General features: G+C 35.5%; 3 protein-coding genes, 1 long non-coding RNA gene and 1 pseudogene across 6 annotated transcripts; 3 read left to right on the plus strand and 2 right to left on the minus strand.

Moving 5' to 3' along the window:
- Nucleotides 1-3,602: 3,602 nt before the first annotated feature.
- On the minus strand, nucleotides 3,603-5,185 carry LOC126591523 (uncharacterized). The gene is made up of 2 exons (XM_050257228.1): nucleotides 4,811-5,185; nucleotides 3,603-4,719 (listed from the first exon to the last, which is right to left on the minus strand). The coding sequence occupies exon 2, from the start codon at nucleotides 4,660-4,662 to the stop codon at nucleotides 3,724-3,726; it is 939 nt and encodes a 312-aa protein (XP_050113185.1). The 5' UTR covers nucleotides 4,663-4,719; nucleotides 4,811-5,185; the 3' UTR covers nucleotides 3,603-3,723.
- An 8,509-nt stretch (nucleotides 5,186-13,694) lies between these two features.
- LOC126591378 (WUSCHEL-related homeobox 2) lies at nucleotides 13,695-15,796 on the plus strand. The gene is made up of 2 exons (XM_050257051.1): nucleotides 13,695-14,138; nucleotides 15,161-15,796. The coding sequence occupies exons 1-2, from the start codon at nucleotides 13,766-13,768 to the stop codon at nucleotides 15,601-15,603; spliced, it is 816 nt and encodes a 271-aa protein (XP_050113008.1). The 5' UTR covers nucleotides 13,695-13,765; the 3' UTR covers nucleotides 15,604-15,796.
- A 3,373-nt stretch (nucleotides 15,797-19,169) lies between these two features.
- LOC126590569 (inner membrane protein PPF-1, chloroplastic-like) lies at nucleotides 19,170-24,405 on the plus strand. 3 transcript variants are annotated; one of them, XM_050256026.1, is made up of 12 exons: nucleotides 19,170-19,615; nucleotides 19,715-19,825; nucleotides 19,935-20,009; nucleotides 20,148-20,208; nucleotides 20,601-20,674; nucleotides 20,779-20,883; nucleotides 21,134-21,241; nucleotides 21,422-21,525; nucleotides 22,586-22,735; nucleotides 22,817-22,931; nucleotides 24,006-24,146; nucleotides 24,306-24,405. In XM_050256026.1, exons 1-11 carry the CDS (start codon nucleotides 19,289-19,291, stop codon nucleotides 24,111-24,113), a joined length of 1,338 nt encoding a protein of 445 aa, XP_050111983.1. In that variant the 5' UTR covers nucleotides 19,170-19,288; the 3' UTR covers nucleotides 24,114-24,146; nucleotides 24,306-24,405. The 3 variants fall into 3 exon arrangements, with proteins under 3 accessions (XP_050111983.1, XP_050111984.1, XP_050111982.1); XM_050256027.1 differs by having other exon boundaries at nucleotides 24,332-24,405; XM_050256025.1 differs by lacking the exon at nucleotides 24,306-24,405 and having other exon boundaries at nucleotides 24,006-24,257.
- On the plus strand, nucleotides 22,938-23,809 carry LOC126590571 (uncharacterized). Its single transcript, XR_007612094.1, has 2 exons — nucleotides 22,938-23,076; nucleotides 23,261-23,809. It is a non-coding gene; the product is annotated as an uncharacterized LOC126590571 (long non-coding RNA).
- Nucleotides 24,406-24,649: 244 nt separating the features above from the next.
- LOC126590570 (uncharacterized) lies at nucleotides 24,650-25,657 on the minus strand (annotated as a pseudogene).
- Between the last annotated feature and the right edge of the window lie 878 nt (nucleotides 25,658-26,535).

Consider the following 26,535-nt stretch of genomic DNA (forward strand, 5'->3'; position numbering starts at 1 on the left):
TACCAAATAAGCATGGCTTCAGATTTGGTCATTGCTAAAATGGCTTCAGACATTATTGCATGCATGTGCGAGTGAAAAAGAAAATTGACAAGGACAAATGCAAATTGCAGCTTGATCTTCATATGTTTGATTGTCATGGCTGCTGTGTCACGTCCAGAGCAAAACTACAAAGTTTCCAACTTTCCATCATGGAACAACTCGATCTGCTTTTGTTTGTCTCTTTATCCAGGATAGGCCTAGAAATCTGGCCTAGTTCAAAACGGAGCTAGGCCCCACCTTATTTTCAAGACTAATGTTGAAGAAACATATTATATAATATAACATAATACATTTCAAGAGTAACGTTGAAGAAATCATTTTCTTGTTGATGCTACAATATATTTACTGTAACATCCCACATCGTCCAGGAGAGTAATCCTTAAATGTATATTCTCATCCCTATCTAGCACGAGGTTTTTTGGGAGCTCACTGGCTTCAGATTCTATAGGAACTCCGAAGTTAAGCGAGAAGGAGGCCAGTGTACTCCCAGGATGGGTGACCCATTGAGAAGTTGCTCGTGAGTTCCCAAAAACAAAACCGTGAGGGAATAGTAAGCCCAAAGCGAACAATATCGTGCTACGATGGTGGAACGGGCCCGAGATGTGACATTTGCATTAAAAGGTGATTGATTTGAGATAAACTACACGATGAAATATTTGTTACAATTTAATATCGAACTCATAGTTTGTATGAGTCGAATTCAAGACTCTCGTTACAAATGTAGAAACTAACTTTTGAGACATGTATATTAGTAGGGGTTCGCTTTGTAACTTTTTTTTATTAACCTAAGGGGAGGTTATTTGAGGTAGGTCACAAAATACTTGTGTTAAAATTATTGGATCAATCAACATTTTGCGCTTTTAAGGAAAGGTCAATGAAGAGAAAATCCAATAATTGATATTGATCTTGGTTGGGGAAGAAAATTATTTTCGTTGACTTTAGTTGATGAGCAAAATCGTTTATGTTGATCAATGTTAGAAAATTAAATTTCTATCAACTTATGTCAAAATACGAAATACCTACTAATTATATGTTTGGATGATGAACTTTCAAAACGCCAATAAGCTTTTGACTCAATTGTTAAAACGTACTACAAAGACAATGAACAAGGGACTTCCAAAGTACCAATTAACTCCTCAAGAACTATAAAACCTATTACTAAAACCCTACAAATGCACCAAAAACACAATAAAGAGCTTGAATTTAATTTTACAAAGAAGAGAATTCAAACTCACATACAAACTAAACGCAAATGAGTCAGCACATTGTCCTGACTGATTAACTAATTCACGTTTGCCACATGATTGATCTGGAAACAAATTGAGAAAATGATAAATTAAGTGGGGCCACCAACCCAGGGTTTAAATGGGATGGACCCATAAAATTGACAGCGGCTTTGGGGTTTTGGACCACAACCCAAATGGAATGGAACTAGCTATGTTTGTTTCCCAGCTCTAATACTTAGCCAAACACACAAGAATGCTTTCTTAATTCAAAACTTCATATGAGTTATTTAGTACTACAGTCTAGTAGTATTTATCTTCACATATAAGTAAGAGGTATTAGGTTCGATTCTTGCCAAAGATGAATTTAAACCACATTATTGCTAGCTCATTGTAAGATTAAGTCCACCTCCTCCTTCTTAGTAGTGTAGATAATATCGTTTCTTCCCAAAAAAATAAAAATTCAAAACTTCATATGGAAGGATGTAATCTTTGTCCAAGTTTCCAAGTAGTTCCTTGTCCTTAAGAATTCAAATTTTGAAAATTTGTATTATTGCAGATTAAAATGGAGGAGTTGATACTTAACGAATGGGCTACTTTTTGCCAAGTCGCGTGATAACAACGACATTACTTGTTGTTTAGGTAAAAAACCTAACCCTCTCATGCACTCGTTTTCAACCTTTATCACATTTTTTGGTTGGAGTACCAAGTCTTCCTCTAAAGGGCAAACAATCATGACACTTGTCCTTTTAAGCCTTAAATTGTTAAAAAAAATTCAGTACAAACTTAAAATCTTTTTGATAGTCACGACTCACATAGTAAGAGCTAGTTAGTCTTCGCATTAAGGTTCAATAATGCAGATATACTTGCACTTTAGTAGACATAATCATGTGGTAAGCGACATCACATGTCGATCACGGTGATGCATGTAGAGAGGTCGACATAGCCATTGGTAGAGAGGTCCAAAACGGCATTGTTTTAAAATAAATAAATAAATAAAACGAAACAAGGTTGCAGAAAACTCACCCAACGCAGCACTAGCTACACCACCAAAGCAGAGGGGCGAAAACCTAGGCTTTAGCTATGAACTCCGGCGAGAGGAGGGGCGGCTTGTGCCTCTATAGCTTCACCCCTGATGGGATGATTATGAGAAGAGAGCATTTATATGAAACCTCTAGCCCAAAACTTTTTTCAATTTCAAATTGTACCGTTTGAAGAAGAAAATATGTCATGTTACTGAGAATATACCCTTTTGTGTTTACAACACTCATCACACACGATTGTAGGGAAAATTCTCTCCCATCCCCTTCCTTCGAAGATGAAAAATACAATACGTCCCTAAAGTTAGCTAAAGCGGCGAGAGATAGTAATGAGTTAGGATTAAGATAGGTGAGAGCTAGATCACCTCCAACAAGTCCCCAAAAAAGGCCAATGAGGGGTGGGGACCTAGTACTACTACTACCATCCTATTTCTTGTTAAGTTGAGTCACTCTTAAGCATCTAAGTTGGGTAAAATCTGGATTCTGGTGTGCATTTCTGCGTTCTTTTTATGGAAAGGAGGGCAGCAACTGAAGTAGTGGGTACTCCATTGTCCAATTGTTTCCTTTGAGACCAATTCAAACTGCAGAACACTTTATTCAAAAAACTATTAAAAAAGACCCACAAAGCAGATTACCTGTGGATAATTTTTGGCTAATTACATTAGTTGAACAAATTTCAACAGATGCAGTACCCACTTCTGCCCAACATGGCTTAAATGAATACGACTGCACTATGTCGAAGCCACCTAAGAACATAGAGGAACTTACTAACATCGGAATATCATTGTGGTGGGATTTCACGCTATCACGCACTGTCACGTCACAGTTCATGAGTGGATAAAAATATCGTCATACACTGTCACGTTACAGTTTTTTGTAACAGAGTCTTCAGACAAGATTATGAACCCTTTTCTGGCAAGCATGCCTTAAATATATCTGTATTTATACTTCATTACTTCCAAATTCCAATTGTAGAATGAAAAAGTGAAGAAAAACAATGTTAAAAGAAAGAATATGTTTAAGCTAACCACAAGATAATGAATGATTACTGGTCAAAGAGAAACCTGAGGACATTTGAGGACTGGACAAAAATGATTACCCCACAAGTTCCCCACTTGAACTAACCAGCACCTTAATAACTCCGCACAATTTGTCAGTTTTGTCTGGGAATCCTACATGAGAGCTCAGACCATCCATATTTTTTTACCCTACCTAACTCGCGAAAACGGTATCTCAATCAAATAACGCAATCACACCTCTAAACAAGCCCCGCAAACTAAAAAAATAAAAACAATGGCAGTAAAATGAAGAAGATAAACACCTTTCAACCTCTAAGATTAATAATACAGAAGTAATCCTCTTTCAAAACTAATTAACAGAGATCTCTTGGTAATTAACAGAGATTTAATTGCCCAATCCTGTCAAGTTGGTTTGGACATTGTAGGAGAAGAAGCCAGTGGAAGTACCTTGGAAGAGCTTGGAGGATTCTGATGATTCTCCTTGTTCTTGCCAACAATGAGTCTTATAAAAGACCCATCTCTCTCTTCTGCAGCCATTGTTGAATTTGTTGAAGCTTTCACCCCACAATCTTGAGCTGCAGAAGCTGCAGACCCACCATTTTTAGCTGCCCTTTTCTCAGCTTCCTCCATCAATCTCCTCAGCAGCTTCTCCTCTGCATCTCTCAAGAACTTGAACTTTGGAGGGGGTGAAGATCTCAGCCTGTTCATATCAGCTTCTGTGGAGGATTCAAAGAGGGGGTTGAATCCATGGTGTTTGTAGGCCTCCAAATTGCTCAAAGGTGAAGACTTTACTGATGGGGAAGGCATAGGGGAGAGAAAAGGTGTGTCCACTGCCAAAATCATATCACTCAAACTTCTAGTCCTTGACCCTTTTCTGCTACTTCTAGATTTCCCATCTTCTGATTCCAAATCCTCCTTTTCTTCCTCCTTGATTGTGAACAAAAACCTTGGTGGGCCAGCCAGATTGTGCAGCCTCATCAGCTCTGAGATTTCCACATTTTCTTCCCCATTGAGCTTCAACAGCAAATCCTTGCTAGAACCCATTTCCAAATCTGGCTCGCTACTTCCATTGACATTCACATCTGGCTCTCTCAAATTCTCATGGGAATTTGAATTTCCATTGCTGCGGGTGTGAAAAGAATTGGGTTTTTTGAAGCAATTAAAATGGAAGATTTCCTTTGCATGGCTGATAATGTAACCATCATCTTCTTCCTCCTCAATCTCTCTGTTGGTGATTCTCTTCTTCCCCCATAGCAGGTAGTAAAGCTCTGCAACAAGTCCCAACAGCAGGCACCCAAAAACTATGCCCAACCCAATTCCCAATCCTCTGAAAGAAGTCATCTTTTTCTCTGGAATTTCATAGCCTCACAGCCCCTCAAAATCTCTCAGTTTTCTCCACTATAAACAAAACCCACAACAAAAAAATAAGAACCCACAAATTTAAACCACGCAACAAGTACAAATTCTCCATAAAATTAACAGCACTTACCTTTAAAGGCCAAGATTTCACCCATCCAGAAAGGCCACAGCCACCACCGGAACTTGTAGAGAAGTAGAAGAACCAATGGAGAGTAAAGCTTAAAGCTTTGATAAAATTAAATAATTCTTGTTTCCAGCAGATGGTCAAATTAAAATTTTATATTTTGCCAAGCATTCAGTGAATTAAGTTTTTTGGTTTTGGAAAGGAGGCGAGGAGGCGATTATATTAACTTGACAAATGGAGGATGTGCGTGTGTGGAATGGCAATGGCTGGAAAGCAACCCACATGGGTTTGCAAAAGCGTGTGTGCCAATTTAATCATTTTAAAAAGGAAGTAAAATGTAAGGGAAATATTAGGGTTTTGAATTTGGAGCAACTCCACTCCTACTAAATTTCCCAAGCAATTACGCTATTGAGCGAAGTCAATTACTACTTTAATAAACAGTAACGGTTCATGTACATTTTTTTTGTATTGTTTGAATTTCTTTGTATTGTTTTAAAAATCCCCTCAAATATTTTTGTTGAAACAAATAACTTCTCTTGTTCCATAGATCTCGTACAATATGTAGTTATTATTGAAGTGATGAAGAAAAAAAATCATGTGCGGACTACACCTGACATATTATTTAAGAGTAGTGTTACACTTATTATCTATCTATACTATTATTTGTATCATATCTTTAATACAAATATGTTCCATCAGCACATGTGAATATCATCTTTATTAGAAAGATGATACAAATCGATAATAAGAATAACATTTTTTATTATTCAATATTTATTCATTCTTCTAGACAAAACATATTATTTTCTATTCATTGTTCCATATTTCATGCAGTGTGGAAATTAATACACCCACCAGCCTCACGTACTCTCACACCAAGTTTTATTTAGTCGATGTGATTAGATATACGTTGTATCGTATTGTATTATATTTATGGGTAATTTCCATTTTACTATGTTTAAGTTTTATAAAACTTCATTACATTTATTTGTTTTTATCTCACTTTAATATTTAAATTCATCCTCAAAACCCAACCTCACTTCTCAAAACCGAAATTTTGCTTCTTGACGATCAAATGGAGAAAACTCATTCAATTACCTTCGAAAAATATTTTTAAAAAATCACAACAAAGGTTTAGGGCAAAATTTAAGGATAATAAAATGGAAATTACGCGTGTATATTTTGTTATTCTTTAATCTTTATAAAAGAAATCAGATTAAACAATGACTAGTGGGAGTGCATCACCGAAGCCGCCCTCCACGTAACATAGCTTGATTAGAGGGGCAGTGCCAAACAACACACTCGTCACCCATGACCATCTATCTGGTCTTTCCCGGTGAAATTCAACCTTCTGCAGAGTTTTCTTAGGGCAACAGATGTAATATGCTTACTTTCTGCAGACCCGAAAAAACAAGAGAAAGCAAAAGGGTTGCTTTCTTCTTTTTCTTGTTTCTTTTTTGGTTCTTAAACAAGTTAAGGAAAACCATGAAAATTCGTTTTCTTGCTCTGACATCAAATAGGCATTGCTTTCAACAACGTTTTTTTTTATAAGAAAATCGATATTCTATACCAATCTACATTAAAAACAGGGGAAGAATTTAAACCTGATATACAACGGGTTGAGGAGGAAAACCATAACTATTAAGGCAATTCACCACTTTTTTCAACAGTGTTAATTATATATACTTTTCAAGTGGCCACTTTTACATCGTAAAACACTTTCAACAAAAACACTTATGAATCTTAAACCATTTTAGATCAACATTCTAATAATAGCATGTCAAACTGTGTTAAAAGTATTTATAATCTTCGTCTCTTCTCTCTCATGGATTCGGTTAAAAGTATGTGATTATATTTTTCTCTACGGAATTACTAACACATCAAAATAGTTATCATGCAATTTTTTTGAAATAAATAACGAATGCAGGATGTAGGTTTTTGTATATTTGTCTTGGTATGACATGAACTCCTCTAATTTACGTGGAGAGGTTCAAAACAACTGCATGGCTGGTCAATCAAAGCTTGGGCTTGCGGAAACCCTTTAGTAATCAAATTAAAATGGACCTACGCGGGTCCATTTATTTGGGTCATTGATGATTAATTAATGAGAGGTCAAATCGAAACCGTTTGTGATTTGCCACATCATCAAATTAAGTTGCCCACCATTCGATCCAAATCTGAACCGATCCACGTTAGCCATCTGGACAGTTTTTGTCGACAATGATATTTAAAGTATCTTTAAAGGAGACATCAAATTCAAATATCAAATTTTAATTTGATGCTGACTTGGCAATTTGACATATTGTCAATATTTTTCTTTCATCCAATACACCAAATAAAAGTTGGGTTTTTGTTGGTTTAAAAATAATAAAATAATACTTAAATATGATAATTTTAAGGTAAGACAAGTGAAATGCATTTGGAAATAGCAAAAATAAAATTTGAAAACAACTTTAAATTTGACATCTCTTTAGATCGTCTCCAAAAGAGATGTCAAATTCTAAGTTGAATGTCATGTGATCAAATTTGATGGTAGAAGCAAACTCCAACCGATATGTTAATCCTATGTGGATTGACATATGAGTTTTCATATATCAAATTTGACATATGAGAAAATGTGATGTCAAATAATTTTTTATTATTTGATTGCGTGGGTCCCATTAATGCACAAATTATAGATCTTGAAAATTTATTTTAATTGATTTCTTTTTAAAATGGGTCATATATATATTATTTATAACAAAAAAACACATCGGTTGGAAAAAAAAGAAAATATGACATTACCACGTTAGCCATCAATTAACATTTGATATTTATCTTTTGACATCTCCATTGGAGATGCTCTTATCCATGGCAGCTTCTTTTCCATATCATCTTTAACATCTCGGTTGGAGTAAATATTATGTCATTTGTTACTGTTATATGTCTATGTGGCATTTTTTACATCTCATTTGAAGATGGTCTTAGACATGTTTGTTGATGCATAATAATACCGATGAATTTTACATATACTAGTAGATTTTCTTTTTATTTAAAAACATATTAATAAATGTGTCAAATTTATATATACAAATCGTATTATTGATTTTTAGGGTGTCTTTTAACTATGGAATCTTTCGTTATATAGTTTTTAGATTTTTTAGTCAAAATCGTTCATGTGATTGGCATAACTCCTTATTTTGGTCCCTTAAGATTTAAAATTGATAGAAGTGGTTCATGAGTTTGTTTACCATCCATTGTTTGGTCCTTCCATTAAAAATCTTCATTAAGTAAGGATAAAATGACAAAAGAACATTACTTAACTCCTCAAAGATGAGTAGGAACTCCTACTCAAAACCCTTAGTGTTTTAATCACAGAGCTTTGTGTTTATGATCATAATCGTTCATACTATGAATCACACTGTAAATATCATCTCTGCAAAAAATAAATTAAAAATAAGGTCGTTTAGTCAATCTATTATAGCAAGCATATAAACGGTTCGTAATGCTTTTATCAATACCGTTCAATTGTTTTTAAACAGTTTGATGACTAAACGACCTTAGTTTTAATTTATTTTTTGCAAATGCGATCTTTATATGGTGATTTATAATATGAACGGTTCTGATTATAAATATGAAGTTCTATAAATTGGCAACGAATGATTTTGAAATTTTTTGAGTAGGAGTTACTTACTAATCTTTGAGTAGCCAAGTATTGTTCATGACAAAAATTCCCTCAAGTTTTGTCAAATCATTTGGGCCCTATGCTTATTTCATTTGGTCTTTATTTAACATAATTTTTCACGAAAATACCAAAATGATTAATGGTGGACAATCTCAGGGATAACTTCTATAGATTTCAAATCTCAAGACCAAGTGAAGAGTTATGCAAATCTCTAAGACCATTTTGACTAAAAAGCAGGCTTTAACAAATAAAGCAATCAAACTCATAAGCAACACATGGCCAAGTTACAAAATTTGGAACATACAATACCCCAACAGATAAGGGTTCTTAAAATATCAAATTTCAAAAAGTGAACAAATTGCTTAAAAATAGAGATATTCTCTTAAAAATAGAGATATTCTATGGGGGCCCTCAATGTATGTTCTTAAATAGGAAGGTACAAATTCTAATATGAAGTTGTACTTGGCAAGAAGTAACATCTTTGTGGGACGTGCATAATGCGATTATATCTCACAAAATATAATGTGGTCTTACTCACTGATATATGGATCCAACAATTGCCCAATGTCTATTTCGTAATTTTACTACAAAACTAACAAGTTACAAGGACTCCGAAGCAAGCTTGTTGCTTCATATTTTCAAAGTGAGAGAAACAAGCATTATTCTATGAGAGATTTTTCAGTGTGTATGGAACACGGTCACATATATACATCACTATACAAGTAGAGAGATACTTGGAAAAAATAAACTTTTCTCCACTTTTATAATAATGGGACACTTTGGATGCGGTCCCTAACTATCAATATTCTTTGATTGAAACCTTATTAGTTTTTAGTTTTTTATTAAGGTCCCTGACATTAATGTAATAATGTAAGTTATTATATTTTTTAAATTAAAAATTAAAAATTGAAATTTGTAATTGTTTATATTAATGAGATTTTAAATAAAACCCATAATTTATGGGATTAAAAATAATAAAATATAAATTATACTCTCTATTATATTGTGTGTGTGTGTATACATATATGTATGGGTACATTAACCAAAATTAACAAAAAAAATTATTGTACCAAAACATGGATACATTCTCAAATCAACAAAAAAGAATGTACCCATATAAGTTTAAACATGGATTAAAAAATTTGAATGGATTTTATATTAAAAAAGGGTACATTTTACATATAACAAATTGATATATTTGAGAATGGGTACATTTAAGATTAAAAAAATTGAAAAATTATATGAATGGGTACATTTAAGATTAAAAATTAAGAATCTTTTTATATATATATAAAAAACTAATAGGTACAAACTTAATTTAATTTAATTTTTTATTATTTTGGAAATGTTTGAATTGAAAATTAATTAGAATTTTAATAGAGGTGTGAGTATTAAACCCTAAATTAATTACTAATTTTTATATTAAAAAATTATATAATAAACATGTAAATTCATTATCACATTAATGCTAGGGACTTGAATCAAAATTTGATAACTAATAAGGTCTTAGTTAATAAACAGTAAGAACTAGGGACCGGATACTAATTTTTCCTATAATAATGCATGACATGCTGCCTCGTGTTCTAGACATATTGATCAAACCTCTCTTATCCTATAAACTTTTTGCACTTGATCTGCAGTTGAATGCGTGCAAATTAATAATATTGCTTGTTGTGGCGAAACCTTATTTACACTTTGTCGACATAGGGCACAAATACAAGTGAAGAGTGTGAACGAGACTCCATTTTCAAAAAATATTTTAGGGTTGGTACGTAGCAGCAGATGTCACAGTAATTATATATTGGGGCTATTTCAACAAACTGGGATCCCTATCCATTTTGCAATCGAAATTAATAGAGTTGAGTGGATTAAAATGTAGACCTACCTACGACGTGGACTGTTCCTTCAACCTCAAGGCTGGACATATGAGGGACCTGGGAAAAGAATGGCATCAAATGTTTGCAATCACTTGAGTCGCTTAAACGAAGATTTAAGCTTAATTACCATCCATATGATAAGGTATAAAACGTTAGCTTGAAAAATGTGGCTAAACCTGTTCGAACAAAAAACTGTTAAGGAACTAGGACGCATCTGTTTCTTAGTCACATGCATGATGAGAGCTAGACATAAAGTATCCACAAAACTGTTCTTTGTAAGTTTTTATTGTGGTTAAATGTAATGACCATTAGTTCGAAACAGTTGGTTTCTTATGTAAATATGTAAGCACTAGCGGAGGGAGCTTGGGTCAATGACTGCACTTGACCATTAGTTCGAAACAATTGGTTTCTTATTCCAGTTCCGCAGCTTATGCTGAGAAAACCTGGTTTGCACTGTCAAAGAAGGTGCGATCGAACTAGAAACGAAAATCTGGTATTGATGCTGTGAGAGACTCGATCTGGTGTTGTGCTTGGAGGGGATCGGGTGTTGGGTCGGATTAGGAGCTCAACCGGGTCCATGTTGTTGTTGTCGTCGTGGTCGTTGATAGGCTTACCCTTTGGGGTCCTCAATCGGAACATATTTTCAGTCTCTTTAATGAATTTTCTAAGATAAAAAAATAGGAGGAAAAAGTTTTTAAATTCTTTATACCAATTAAGTTTTTGGATGTTATATATAATTGTATTTCAAAACTCCTTGTTTTCAAGAAGAGTTAAGTTTTTAAGTGCAATTTTTAAAGGGGATGCCAAATGAACGGGCCCTTAGGTTTTCACTATCATTTACCTATTTCTTCACATTATCTTCTCGAGATTAGACCCATTCAGTGCAGGAGAATCGGATCAAAATTTGTTGAATGTTACGCCAAAATTTGCTAAAACAAACCAGGCCAAATAGACAAGGTTAAAGGGACCATTGTCGCATGCAGACTGAGAGATGTGGTGGGAAAGTATCCTATAGCTAAAGCTAAAACCCTAGAGAAGAAAGATAACAAGAGTCTGTGCAGAAATTTTTTAGTTTACTGGGAACACAATCCGATACACCAAATATTATCCTATATATAATTAAAATGTGTTTTAAAGTATCCAATCACTTTTATTATTACACTTGATAAAACAGATATATTTCCATACACTGAAAAATCTCTCAAGCCTGCGAGAAAGAGCTGCATCGTATCCGGTGCTGGTGAAAATATACGAAGCAATATGCAGAATGCGGGATAGGTTGGACTGTGGAAGGTGATGTATATTACACGCAACGTTTAACATTTACAAATAACTAATACAAATTATTAGTTAATTTAAAACAATAAATTGTCTGAAATGTATTGCATGATAGTCAGCACAAAACCCTTTTATCACGCATGCATTATCTAGGGTTAGCATGCACCACACCTACCTATATTATCCTCGATCGCCTCTCTTCCTTCCCATCGATTGGCCTTTTGTTAATTGGTATTATGTTTGTGAGTCTCTGACTTTGTTTGTGTGCCTACAATTTGCATGGATTTATGGCGCATGAACATGGTGTTTCTCTCATAATTTGTTTAGTAGTGATTAACAGATGGTGCTTCTTGCCAAGAAAAAAAGATTGTAACTAAGAGAAGGTTAGTGGGTTTGGTACAAAGATTAAAGAGAGTATTCTCATTGACTACCGTACATTCTTAAATAAATATAACAATAATGATTATGAATCATGAAGGGTTAGAAAATCATCTTGAAAATCCGATTGGAAGAGAAAAAAAGCCGTCTTTGAAACTTTTCAATTTTTAGTGCGATCATAATAATGTAGCATTTGATAAAAAAACGTGATAGCGAAAGCTTGCCGGCCTCATCGAACAATTAAATTATTAAAATCAGTTAATACTGAACGAAATTAATTGATTAAAATGTGGGCTAATATTATACTAATTACGATCGTGATTTAGTTGTCTATCTACATATACACGAGTGATTCACAACATGAGTCTCATCACAAATTAAATCATGATGGTGAGTGACTATGTTGTGGGAATATTTGTATTAGTAATTGCTCACCTGAAGACCAGTAACTTTTAAAAAATTATAATGAAAAGTTAATTAATTATGACCATTAGTTCTCAGGTGAGCAATTTCTAATAATTAAAATTTGAAATAATTCGTAATCAATTACTAACTAATGTAAAATTCAATTTACTCGATTGTAACTGACCACCACATTACTGCCTTGCTTTCCAAAATTTTATTTCATACATATTGAAAAATAGGAAGCCTTTAAGGGAAGGGATCTCCATTTTTCAAAAAAAATGGAAATATCCTCATAACCGTTAGATTTGGCTTTAATGAAATCAAGTGGTTGAGATTTTGTGGTCTGTTATTTAATCTCAACCACAAAATTTTATTAAAGCCAAATCTAATGGTTAAGAGGGTGTCCCTATTTTAAAAAAAAAATGAAGATCCCTTCCTTTAAGGGGCCTGTTGAAAAATAACAAGATACTTATAGAGATGCATAACTTTTCATAAATTGATATGTTAATTATTGGTACTTACCACATATTCTCTTACAGAGTAGTAATACTGAAACCAAAATGGGTTTTCGGCAAAATATAGTCATTCATGCAAATCAGTAGACGTGATGAACCAGTGGAAATGGTCTATTGGGCACTACGAAACCACACCGAGCCGGAATCATAAAACACCACTCCCAACTCCCACCACACACCAAAATACACAGTCATCACTGCCCTCAACCCCAAAACCCTAAACGATTCAACTTCATCTCTCTTTCTCTTTCTCTCTCTCTGCATCTATCTGTTCCCACTTCAATTCCCAAAGCCTAGCCCTTACCTACACCTTACAGCCCAACCGGCTGTCTTTTTACTAACCCAATGACATTTATACCCATCCTTTCCTTCGTTTCCCTACCCTAGTTGTCCTCCTTTCATTCCCGAGATAGCAACATTAAGGAACAACAAAATGCCAACTAAATTCCTAGAACCTAGCAAAAAAGAGTGCACGGGCCAAATTGTCATTTCCCCACTCCCACTGTGGTTTCGAGCAAACACAAACGAAAACGCCAATCCCTCATTTACTTAATTACTCTCTCAAATCAGCCGCTACCCGCCATGTTTTCAGAGATATTCAGCACCAAAAACAATACGCATGTCAATCTCTCTCTCTCTCTCTCTCTCTCTCTCTCTCTCTCTCTCTCTCTCTCTCTCTCCCCCCTTTGTCGTTTATGTTTGACTATCTGAGTCCCTCTATAAAAAAAAATCCCATGCAAAAGGTAATAACCCTATTGTCGTCTCTCCAACTCCATCTCTTCTTTCTCTCTCTCTCTCTCTCTCCCCATAAACCCCTAAACCCTGGAAAAACAAAGACAAACAAATGGAGGGTGATCACCATCACAGTGCAGTCCTACTGGACCAGCGGCATGTGCAGGCGGGTTCTGGGCGTGCCGGGGACAGCGGGAGTACATCCCGATGGAACCCAACAAAGGAGCAGATTGATATGCTTGAGAATTTTTACAAGCAAGGAGTGAGGACGCCAAGTGCTGAGCAAATACAGCAGATAACGAGTAGCCTGAAGGCTTTTGGTCACATCGAGGGGAAGAATGTTTTTTACTGGTTTCAGAATCACAAGGCAAGGCAGAGGCAGAAGCAGAAGCAAGAGAGCATAGCTTATAATCGCTTGTTACATAGAAGGACAACTCAGCCAATTTTTCTTCCTCCTTATGATTTGAATCTTCCTTGCCCAAATGGTAATTTTATTGTATATTTTATATTTCAAGATTCATTAGATTTATGAATATATTGTTCTGGAATTTTTAGATGGAACTGTTATGAGCATATTGTTCTGAATTTTTTAGATGAAACTCTTACCCACAATGAGTTCATTAATTATATATAGCTAATGCAAAGAGAACTGTTATTAGCACTCCACAATTCTCATTCTACACTCCTCACAAGTGTATTTTTCATTATAATTATAGAAAGTTTGGAGTGCAAAATGAAATTTTTGGAGTGCCAATAACAATTCCCTATACAAAATATATAAACACATTGAATACTATGAACATATTGATCTGGTTTCACATGACCTCATACTTCAAAATTTGTCACGTGAATACCACATGAGAGAATGAATATGAAAGTGTTGAACATATATTTCATCTTATAGTTTAGGGAGATCGAACATGACTGACATGTGAGTATTGAATGTGAGAGAGTGCACATTTTCTTTATGCACGCGACCTGGGTGTGTGGTTAAATGTTCTTAAACTCTATGTGGTTGCGTACTATATATGGTTGTTTCCAAATTTCTTTTTATTTTTCTTTCAAAATTTAGTTATTTAAGCTTTGTTTTATTTTCTCCTTAGGCTGATCACAGTTGGTTTAAACTTATGCTTGCTCTATATAGTCATCACGAATCATGACATTTTGTACAAACTGTTACTTTTTCTGATGTGTAATGCTAGGAAGACCCATTTTTAGACCAAATTTGTAAACTATATGATGTTTCACCAAGAGGAAATAAGCAAGTTAATCAACACTTAAGTAATAATCAAATTCTCAACAACCACATTATATGATTTACAAAATTTAGTCTAAATAGTTTGTCTCCCTAGCATTACTATTTTCTGATAGAATAACCTTTTGGGTTAATCCACTTTAAGTTGTTGGTTCCCATCATAGCTCTTAAAGTTTCAATCTTTGGTTTCTCATTTTGTTTGCAATAGTTTGATTATTTGACCAAATTAATAACTTGGTGTTTTCATTTCAGTAATGTGCAGCCCATACTACGTACCAGTTCATAGTGAGCTAGGGTTCTATCCGCAGTCTCCATATCCCAATAAGGTGCCTCTCCCTGGTGTTCCTAGTGTAGTCAAGAGGAGACCAAGGGCCGAGAAATTGGAAAAGCGAAGAACCACCTGCACTACTGGTGGCGCTGGTTATGAACCCATGAATCCACACAATGGATATAATACTAGTGGAGGCAGCGATATGATCAACGATGCCACGAGCAAACTTATCAGCAAATGTGACCAACAAACACTGCCGCTTTTTCCTTTGCAACCCACTGGCATTTTGCAGCAAGGAAGAGAAGATCAAAACTACCCTTCTACTGTTAACGATGCTGACTGTTCCTCTGCTGCTCTAATTGGCTCTATTGCTGAACAGATTGTTGGTGACCGGCAGCCTTTCTATGATTTTTTCTCTGCATAGGGCAAGCCTGTTGTGCTTGGGAATTTTAAGTGAGTTAATTAAGGTTTTGGTTAACGAACCTCGTCACTGGATTTGTTATTGGGATGTAATTGTTGGGTTTTTTTTAGTGTTAACTCATGGATCGTCTAGGGTTTTTGTACCTTTTCTCAACTTTCTTGACGTTAAAAAATTAATTAAATAAACTTAACTCAAATCTAATGCAATTCGAAGTTTTAATTTATTTTAATTGAGTTTTGGAGATTTGTTCAAATTTTATAGTGGTGGCTCGGGTAGGGATGGGCAACGGTTATGGCGGTCAAGTAACCGCGGTTATTTATCCATAACCGTTTATGCTCATACCCGCACAATCGTTTACATGTTGGGTATTTGCCTAAACGGTTATACCCATACCCATAACCGTTTATAAACGGTTAATCATACTCATAACTGCGTACCCATTTAACCGTAACCGTTTAGTACCCGTTTACCCATTTACTATTTTTTAACCCGTTTATCCATTCTTTTTTATCATTTACCTATTTTTCATCCGTCTACATGCGTTTTTAACAACTTCAAAATTAAAAAAGAAAAATTTGTCATTTGACAATCAAGGAGTCTACATATTTTTTCAACACAAATATAATATGTTTATATTTGTTCCACTTTGCTGCAGAAAATCTCATCTGACTGTTATGTTGGCATATGGATCTAATGGATCATACCCATCTGCATCATATATTAATTGTCACCAAAATTTGAACAACTGAACAAAAATCTTAGAGAGAGAGAGAGAGAGAGAGAGAGAGAGAGAGAGAGAGAGAGAGGGAGAGATAGCTTGTTGCTTACATGATAATCCGAAGGAGTTGATGAGAGAGAAGATGAAAAGCAAGAGCAGGTTCATCTTTTCTCCAAATTAAAAATTTTCAATTGCACTGCACTAGCATATATCCAAACACATGCAGTGAGATGATATATTCTCAAACTGGGACAGAGATCCCAACCGGATCTCCCCCACCAAGTCCTAATGATCCGGAGATCCGAACTCTTGAAATGTGATCCTACAAGTCCCTTAAACTGTGTTGAGTCTATATTATATTAACTACATAAACCATGCATTATAGTCAATAGCATTGATTTAAGTTTGTCTGACAGGGAACATAGTTTGTGTTAATTTTACATATATAAAATAAACGGGTAAAAGGTTATCCGTTATAACTGCGGTTAATACCCATAACAACCCATTTAAATTTCACAGGTAAACGGTTATACCCATAACTGTTTATTTATCTAAACGGTTACCTATAACCGTAACTGTGAAATTTAAATGGGCGGGTAACCGTGGGTTACCCATAATCAATGGGTATTTGCCCATCCCTAGGCTTGGGTCCAAATCCCCTCCAGATCTTTTTATACGGAGCCAGCGGGCCCAATGATAAGCCTATCGAACCGATTTGCTTCTTCCTATTTCTCCGTTTGTTCGGAGTCAAAGTGATGGTGGTAGTTTTTCTTTGAGTCGGCGTCGGAGGTGTCGATAAATTCCCAGTGTATGATGAGGGAAAGTGGAAGGGTAAGCACGATAAAAGACGAAGAGATATGGGTGGAAGGAGCCCGGCCCCTATTAGTCTATTTTATTTTTAATCTTTTAAATTCATTAAGATCAACTCCAACCCTTAAACTCAAATCCAAAGACATAATATAGGTCTGTGAACAATGAATGTCACCGAACTCTCAAGGCCTAAATTGCAAGACCTAAAGTGTATTAATTGTTGTTGAATAGTTTTAACCCTGATTTTTTATTTTTTTTTTTGTGACTTTGAGTTGTAATATCTTTTAATTAATTTTACGAATGTTTTAACTTTAAAAAAATTTAATCGGGACAAAATTTTCAAAACTGAACAAATAACACCAACCAACCACTCGACTAATTTATTGGATCTGTTTTAAAAAATGTATTTTATTATTTTTACTGTTGAATTTAAATTTCAGTCGTTGAATCTTTGTTAACCGTTGGACTGTAAGATCAAAATCTATTCAAAATCTATAGATTGCAATAAAATAAAATAAAGGTTTCGTTTTGGACTGTTGATCACCAACGGCCCAAAAATCGAATGGCCATTTAGGCCCCTAAAATGTTAACGTTTTGCAGCAGTCGGCCAATTTAAACAGCATCGGCGTTGCTCTATAAAAACAGGTGGGCCCCCAAAAACTTGGGTCAGCCTAATAGAAACTCAAGGTTTTAGTTTGGGTCCAAAGCCTAACTTTTTGGGTTTAAGACTATCTCCAAATAATTTCAAGGATGTGTCAACTTATAAGAGTCAAATTATAATTTATGGCTTATATGATAATCTAAAGACTTTATCAAATTTTGTACTTCTCCAACCGAATTGTTAAATATTATTTTATTATTTAAATATAGCTTTAAATGGTTGTAATTATTAGAAAAATTTTGAAACTAAAGTTTTATTAGTTGAAATGTTAGTGGATTAAGGAACCCACCATTAAAATGAATTAAAAATAAATTTGACATTGATGTCAAATTTGACTCTAAATCACAAAGCCTTCAAATTCAGTGAGCAAATAACACTTCGGTTGTAAAGACTTTTGATGTCAATATGTACAGTGGCATTCCAACTAGGATTTTGACATCTTATTTGGAGATGCTCTAAGTCTTTTCATTAGATTGCATGTTTTGGCTATAAACCCAAATATTTGGGTATGTGTCTTGCCCTTGAAGTTGGTCTAAGGATAAAGGTGAAAAATCACAACCTATGATTTTAAAGCATTACCTATGTAGTTGAATGTGTTAGTGGAATACACGTGTCAAGTGATAAATGAGAAAGATAGACAGGAAAAGGTAAATGCGAAAGGTAACTAGCATTCTCCAGCAAAATAATTAGGCCAATAAACTATAACTAAAGTTTGATCACTGAACTACTTTTATAGTCTTACTCTTAACTGCATAAAACCATTAAAGTTGTAAATTTTTGTACAATGAAAAGGATAATGCTAGGGATACATATTTTTAAACCAAATTTGAAAATCAAAGGATGTGTCATCAATAATAAATAACCACGTTAATCAACACTTAAGTAATGATCTTATCATTAACGTCCATATCATTTTATTTATGTTTAGAAATTTAATCTCCGTAACATTATCATAATAAAAATAGTCAATAGTAGGAAGCGAAGTAGTTGGTGCACTTCCAAAGTCACCAAATCAAATGATATGTACCCTTAAAATTTGATCTAACAACTAAAGTTATTATAATTTTTAAAAAGAGCTCATATTTCTAACCGTTTGATCAAATTTTAAAAACCCAAGTCACTTGATTTGGTGGCCAAAGTAAAGGATGGAAAATATCTTAATTTGTGTTTAAGCTTCATTGAAAGATAATAAAGTCACGTGTAACATCGTCGAGCGGAGAAAGAGTGCTTTAAAAACACACGAGGGGTGACTAACCACGCAATTCAATATGCCGAATTGACGAAACAACCCCTCTTAACCCCACCTGCACGCTTCCCATTGGCTCCCGCAACAACCTCTCATAATTCCCCGCGCCAAAATCAACGACTAGTAAAAAAAAAAAAAAAAAAGAGTACGGATAATCCGGAAAAACGATATCTCCTCATCTCCTTCGCTTCCACTTGCTGTACTCTCCCGTGAACCACTGAGAGAGTCTGGGACCCACTCTCAAACTCCTCTCATGGCGAAGACTCTCATCTCATCCACGCCCTTCGTCGGCGCATCTCTGCCGTCCGTCTCCCGCCGTGGGTCCTACGCCCTCCCCTACCGCAGCACTGGACTCGCCACCACCAGAATCAGGCTCAGCCTGCACGACTCCGTTCCTCCGATGAACCCCTTCGACCACTCGGCCGTCGACGTCGCCTCGCTTTTGAGCCGCGCCGAGGGACTTCTTTACACTATTGCCGACGCCGCCGTGGCCGTCGACCCGAGCTCCACCGACGCCGCCGCTCAGAAGAACGGCGGTTGGTTCGGCTTCATCTCAGACGCCATGGAGTTCGTGCTTAAGGTAGTTTGGATTTCGTAAATTGTGTAAATTTCTGAGAAAGTGAATGACATTTCGGAGATTATTTGCTGAATTTTACTGTTTGAAATTGAATTTTGATAGATTCTGAAAGGCGGACTTGAGACCGTGCACGTGCCGTATGCATACGGCTTTGCAATTATACTGCTTACAATTATCGTCAAACTTGCCACATTGCCGCTCACAAAACAACAGGTTTGGTGTTTGGTTGTTGATAATTTGTTTTTTGTTTTTTTTTTTATAAAAATCCATCTGTTTTTTTCAAAATTTTTGAACTTTTTGGTACAATATTCGTAACATGCAGGTGGAATCGACGTTAGCGATGCAAAACCTTCAACCAAAACTTAAGGCCATACAAAAGAGATACGAGGGCAATACGGTGAGGCTTTACTTTTGTTGAAATGGGTTTCCTTTAACTGTTGAGTCGGAGTAATTGCCGAAATGGGTTCGGTTAAATGTTTGCCAGCCTGTTTTTTTAGTGGTAACTAATTCGTAGCTATGGTTTTTTGCTATGTAGGAAAGAATACAACTTGAGACATCACGGCTGTATCGGCAGGCAGGGGTTAATCCATTGGCAGGTAACCAGTTTAATTTATCACTATAAAGTTCACAGATGTATGCCTGCGTGCGTGCTGGATTGATCAATTACTGCTTTATTTGAATGTGAAACACCTTCAATATGAGTTGTAATCTGACTTAATTTGCATATTCTTACATGAATTTGATGAGTTGTTAGGTTCAGTAATGAGAAATGAAACACAACTGTTTGCTGTGTTGGTTCATCTTGAGATATCTAAGTTTACTAATGGAACCAATTTCTGTTTCTGTCTAACTTTTAAATTTAAAAAATTTCCATGTTTTGCAATATCATGTTGACCTGTTGTGTTGAATTTAATTTCATCTCTTAATCGTATTCTGGTGTGTCACCTTGAGCCAAATTACAAGGCTCTAATTCAATTTTTGAATGTAGGGTGTTTACCAACTTTGGCCACAATACCGGTTTGGATAGGTCTATATCAAGCTCTTTCAAATGTGGCAAATGAGGTAATTAGTTGGTTGCCACTAAATTTTCAGTGGTGAGATAACTATTATCATTAAAAAATAAAAAACAATAATGCTGATATTTGCAATTTTTTGTTTATTCAAAGGGATTGTTGACAGAAGGTTTCTTTTGGATCCCCTCTTTGGGTGGCCCAACAACAATTGCTGCTCGACAAAGTGGTTCTGGCATTTCATGGCTGTTTCCCTTTGTGGTAAGATATTTTGTGATTTCATGCATTATGAAGCTAGCAATTGGTATACTGCTAAGCTTAGTCCACCTTAATTGTGGAAGCAGTAAACCAATTGTTATCTTAGCAGGTGTCTAACAATTGGTAAAGTATACGGTTAAATGTGTTAAAGTTTGAATTGTACAGATCGAATAGTTGTATCATATTATTACTGAGTCCAAGTTACTTTCATGTGAATTCAACTGGTTATTACAAAGGATAATTTATGACACAGGATGGACATCCACCGTTGGGCTGGTCTGACACTGCAGCATACCTTGTTTTGCCTGTCCTCCTTGTTGCTTCTCAGTATGTTTCAATGGAGATCATGAAGCCTCCACAGGTATAGATTTGTGTGTCTGCATTTACATTGGTTTCTCTATTCATTTTGATTCCTGTTACCTTTTGCTGCAAAACAATTTGTATGGTTGCGGGATTAAATTATGGGCCATTCAGGTGTGTGGTTATCTAGACTAACAGATTTTTATTTTCCAGTTTGTAACCTTAACTCTTTCTTTGGCAGACTGATGATCCAGCTCAAAAGAACACTCTTCTTGTATTCAAGTTTCTTCCCCTCATGATTGGTTACTTCTCCTTATCCGTTCCTTCAGGATTGTCAATTTACTGGTTAGTTTTTCATTAACGAATTTACTCTGTATATCCTCTTTCATGTATGTTGTATGCTAATATACAAATTACTGCCTGAATTTTGCGTGGGACTTCCTAAAGGCATCTGTTAAGGAACATGAACGCACTCCTTCCTTTTAATGTCTTAGAGCTCTTATTCCTTCTGACAAGGGCTTTAACATTTTGTTGATTTGGCCTCAGATGTCTTAAGTTATTTCTTTATTGTATTTTATACTAGCATATGGGCACACACAAAGTGTGTGAGAAGTTTTTTTATTTTTGTTTTTGAAACATAAGGAGAGAGGAAGAGAGTGATAGAGAATGTGAGAGTGGGAAGTTTTTTATTTTTTATTTTTATTTTTTATTTTTAATTAGAGATATGTTAGGATTACATGTAGGTGAGGCTTTGAAAAAAAAAAACAACAAAATTTGGTTGTGTGAAATTACATTTTTGCCTCATATTTTTTATTCATGTTTTGTTTTAATTAGAGGGTTAAACTGGTAATTTCATAGGGTTTTGGTTGATTGACAATGAGTGTTTTATTAATTAGTAGAGATAAGATCCATGGTTTTTGCATTTTTTGGTTAAAAGGGACAGCTTACTATTAATGAGTTTCTACAGTTACACTGTCAAATTTTGTTGGTACAGTCAGTAGCGCATCTATATCATACTGTAAAAACTTATCCTTCCACTTCATTTTAATTTTTAATTTGTAATTATTATTCTCTGTGGTTGCCACCACTGTCATGTTAATGAATATTATATTGGTTTCCTTTATTAAAAAACAAAATACTATTATTAAGGGGACGGGAGAGAGTTCGAAACTATTACATTAGTTTAGGGTATGGGGGAGTTTTGAACCCGGGAGGCATGGGTAGAAACCCCACAACCTATCTCCTAGGATATTGCTTTCCTCAAAATACAATCTATCTAGCATTAGGAATGAAAAAAAGTATGTTTACTTTCCTTTGCATGCTTTATCTGGTGTAGTTCTGAAAAATGATTCAAAGTGACCTCGTCTACGCTCATTCTTTATCAGTTGTACTATGTGGTTTCCAGGTTCACAAACAATGTCCTCAGCACGGCACAACAAGTATGGCTACGCAGATTAGGAGGTGCAAAGCCTGTTGTGAATGAGAATGCAAGTGGAATCATTACAGCAGGACGTGCAAAGCGATCAGATTCTCAGCCAGTAGAAGCTGGCAGTAGGTTGGTGTTATACTTTGGAGAATTATATAAAATCTTTCATAAAGTTTTGTTCCTGACCAAAAGAAAATTGGTGATCAACAGATTTAGGAAGTTAAGAGAAGAAGAGAAAAAGAAGGAGTTGAGCAAGGCATTAGCAAATGAAGAGGTTCTGACTTCTGATTCTGAAGATGGTCCAGATGAAGAAAGTATTGACAAGGTAAAATGCAAAATTTAGCGTGATGATTAGATTTAACTTGTTAAATAGTCTTCTAAAGAAGAAACCTTAGCATTATTTCTGAACAATATGAAAATATGACTTTGCTTTTACGTATAATTTTAATGATTATTGAAGAAAATAGGAGGTCGCACTTGGTGCGATGGCAAGTGCCTTCGCCCATGAGCGGTAGGTCTCGGGTTCGAGACTTGGGAGCAACCTCTCCATAAATGGGGGTAAGGCTAGCCGACATTTACCTCTCGCAGACCCTGCGTAAAGCGGGAGCCTTGTGCACTGGGTACGACCTTTTTTTTTATTGAAGAAAATAGGAGTTGCGTGTATAGAGGCACCTTGCTAATCCATTTTTCAAAGCGGAAGTTTTCATTGGATGGTAAAAAAATTCCTTGTTTGTTTTATTTTAATAGTCCCAGCTACAGTTAAAGTACCTAATAATCATCCATGATTCCTTTGAATGAAACTAATTAATTTTAACAAGCATATTGGGGGCTTGAAGTTAGTCACTTTTACAGCGTGATCATAAGCCATAACTTCTACTTTGTCTTTTTGATGATAGTTTATGGGTTCCACTACTGGTGTGTCAATTGATTTACTGTTGCAAGAACTTGTACAAAGTGGATTGCAGAAGTCTCTTATTTCTTCACACATGCATGATAATGTGCATGTCTGCCATGGATTTCTTCTTCTGTACTACATGCTAGGCAGCCCACTGAGTTTGATTCCCCACCCAACTATCTAAAAGTGGGATGTTTTTTATCTTGTCACCGTACTAAAACGAGTATTTCATGAAACTCAGATGGCACTTTCTCTAATAAGTTATATGTATAAAAGAAATGAAATAATAATCTTATCAGTTAGTTAAATTTATTGTTGGAATGGTTTCTTTGTTGTTGTATTGAACATTATACACTTTGAACAAGTACCGAACATGAATGTGATCCAATTAATGAACATAGGAACAAACATGAACGTGATCCAATTAGTGAAAATTAGGATGTCTAGTTGTATTTAAAACTAGTTTAAGTTTGGCATTTGGAACTAATTCAGAGGTTCTATCAGGGTGAGGAGGTTCTAGAAGAGTTGTACGCGTCTAGTGTTGGAAAAGAGCTTCCAAATGATCCTCGACCAAGGAGAAGCAAGCGATCTAAAAGGAAGCGTGCTGCATAAATGACTGTATACTGATTAAGTTTGTAATTCACGGTGAGTCCTGTATATCTCAGCCAAGTGTATTGTAGTTAACATATTGCCAGCTTTATGTTGGCTCATTATTTTTGAGATCTAATGAAAATCATGCTAATTAGTTCTCATCTACCATTGACCAAAAAAAGTTCTCATCTACTTAGTCTCTTCATTCCACAGGGTGCTAAAATGTACTTTCTTGTCAGATTTGTTACTTTTCGTTTTTGGAAAACAAAGTAAAGTTGTAAGTTCGTGTATCAATGCAGCTGGTTTTTCCAAATTTAGAGGCTTTCGGCAGCAGGTCTGTTTTCATATTTTCCTTTTTCATTCTTCTGCAACTTACCCGAGCCATTAGGATGACATGTTATCCTTTGAATGTCTGTCATTCGTAGATTAAAAGATTGCCTGGGTAAGTGATATACGTGAACCTTTTTTCTTGCCTTTTAGTAATTCCTGACGTTAGCAGTTCTACAGAAGATTTAGATTATGGAACTCCTACACTAACATATTTGTTCATGCACAAATGCCACAAAAGCTTCTAGAATTCAGATGTTCTAAATCCAATTTTGTACAAGCACATACCTCAGAGGAGAGGTTTTTTTGACCTACAATGAAACCACTGATCTCCCTTTAGGCCTACATTAAATACAAATTATTATACAATAATCCAATTAGTTCTACTTGCTAAGTTAACTACAATTGCATCAAATGTTCATTGCTCCGATGGTGGGCGATGATTCCCTACTGGGTTCGGTCGTGATGGAGTTTTATGGACGTTCCTTCCACTGACCTGATTTGTAATGTTGAACAAAGATGCAAAGGAGTCAAGGTAAAGTTACTTGAAATTGAGTAAATGCTACTGATAAATCCAATCGTATCATATACACACCTTACTAGGCAGAACATTTCTGGTTCTTGACCCCGCCGACCCTGAACCTGAGCCGGGCTGTGCAGTATTGAGCTTGTACTGAACTGCGGCCAGCAACAAAGAAGGTAATATGTATTAAATCTTGAAGGAAACAAGGTACAATCTGTTCAGTTGCATTGCATTTTCTTTAGAATGATATGAATCATGTTCAAATGTTTGTTACATTTTCTCACATTATTTAGAAAGAAAGAAGATAGGGACCTTTCGTGCCTAGGATTGGATTAGATCAGATAAATCACTAAATTCAGGTTACGTTGTCGGAAGAAATTGAGGCCAACTTCCAAACTTTGTCCACTAATGGTAGAACAACATCTTGTAATAACGAGCCTTGAATTTACTGCGTTATCTGATCTAATCCAATCCTAGGCACCAAACGTAGCCGCAGTGTCTTACCTGATTCAATAGCTTGAACATGAATTTTGTAGTAGTGGTATTGAGAAGCTGCAAGCAGGAGCCACACCAAGAGGAGATGAATGGGAGTTTGTTTTCTCATGTTGAGCATGCTAACAGTGAATAGGAATATTTTGGGATGTTTGGTGTGGCAGGGCTTCTTATAAGCCGGAAGAAATGATTATATATGCCACGCAGGCATCGCCCTAATCATAACCTATTTTGAAAAATTTGTGGGAATGTTTTGTTAAAAAGTTGGATGGGAATCCTGTGCCATTTGAGAAATGCTAAGGAGACTCTAAAAAATGGGACTCTCCATGGACTTTTTGCCACATTGTATTTTTTGCATAATGTTTTATAATGCTAGCACGAGAATTGGCGTTAAACAGTGAGGTGGTAGAGTCTTCTTAGCATTTCTCTTTTTACATTACAAAATCATGTATTGCTCCTCATTATTAGTTGACTTCTTTGTACTTATGATTGCATCCATGACTACTTGAAAACCATGCTGTCGGCAACTTACATCTCCTTTTGGAAATAAAGACGCTCGTTTGATAACTATTTTGTCTGTTAGTATTTAGTTCTCACTTTTCTGGTGGAGATAGAGGAATGAGAGATGGTGAAAAGTGGTAGGAGGAATGTGGAAAGAATGTACATGAAATGGTACATAATGCAAAAACTAGAACCTCGAAATTTTTTTACATGTTTCCGCTTTCAAGTTTTCATTTCTACATCCTTCCTCCTCTACCCTTCTTCATCCCCCCTTTCTCCCACTTAATTCCCATTTATCTCAAACGGGAAAATAAAAATTAAAAACTGACAACGAAATAATTATCAAACGAGCTGAGCATTATATTTACTACTTATATTTCTCCTCATCGTATCTTTAGTGGCTTTGTTGCGATCATGATGATGCTCAGCACACATGCCTATGCCTAAAAATCCAGAAGTGCATGCGTCTTTGTTTGTTTGTCTAGTGAGCTTCCGTAGAGAATGTGCTTTCTACCGGAGTCACTCTTACTCATTTCCATTAAGATCTGTACACTGTATCTAGGAGTTTGCAAGAGCAGAAGCACCTGAGAGAAAAAAGTA

The sequence above is a fragment of the Malus sylvestris genome, chromosome 11, assembly GCF_916048215.2.
Source record: "Malus sylvestris chromosome 11, drMalSylv7.2, whole genome shotgun sequence".
Lineage (NCBI taxonomy): Eukaryota > Viridiplantae > Streptophyta > Magnoliopsida > Rosales > Rosaceae > Malus > Malus sylvestris.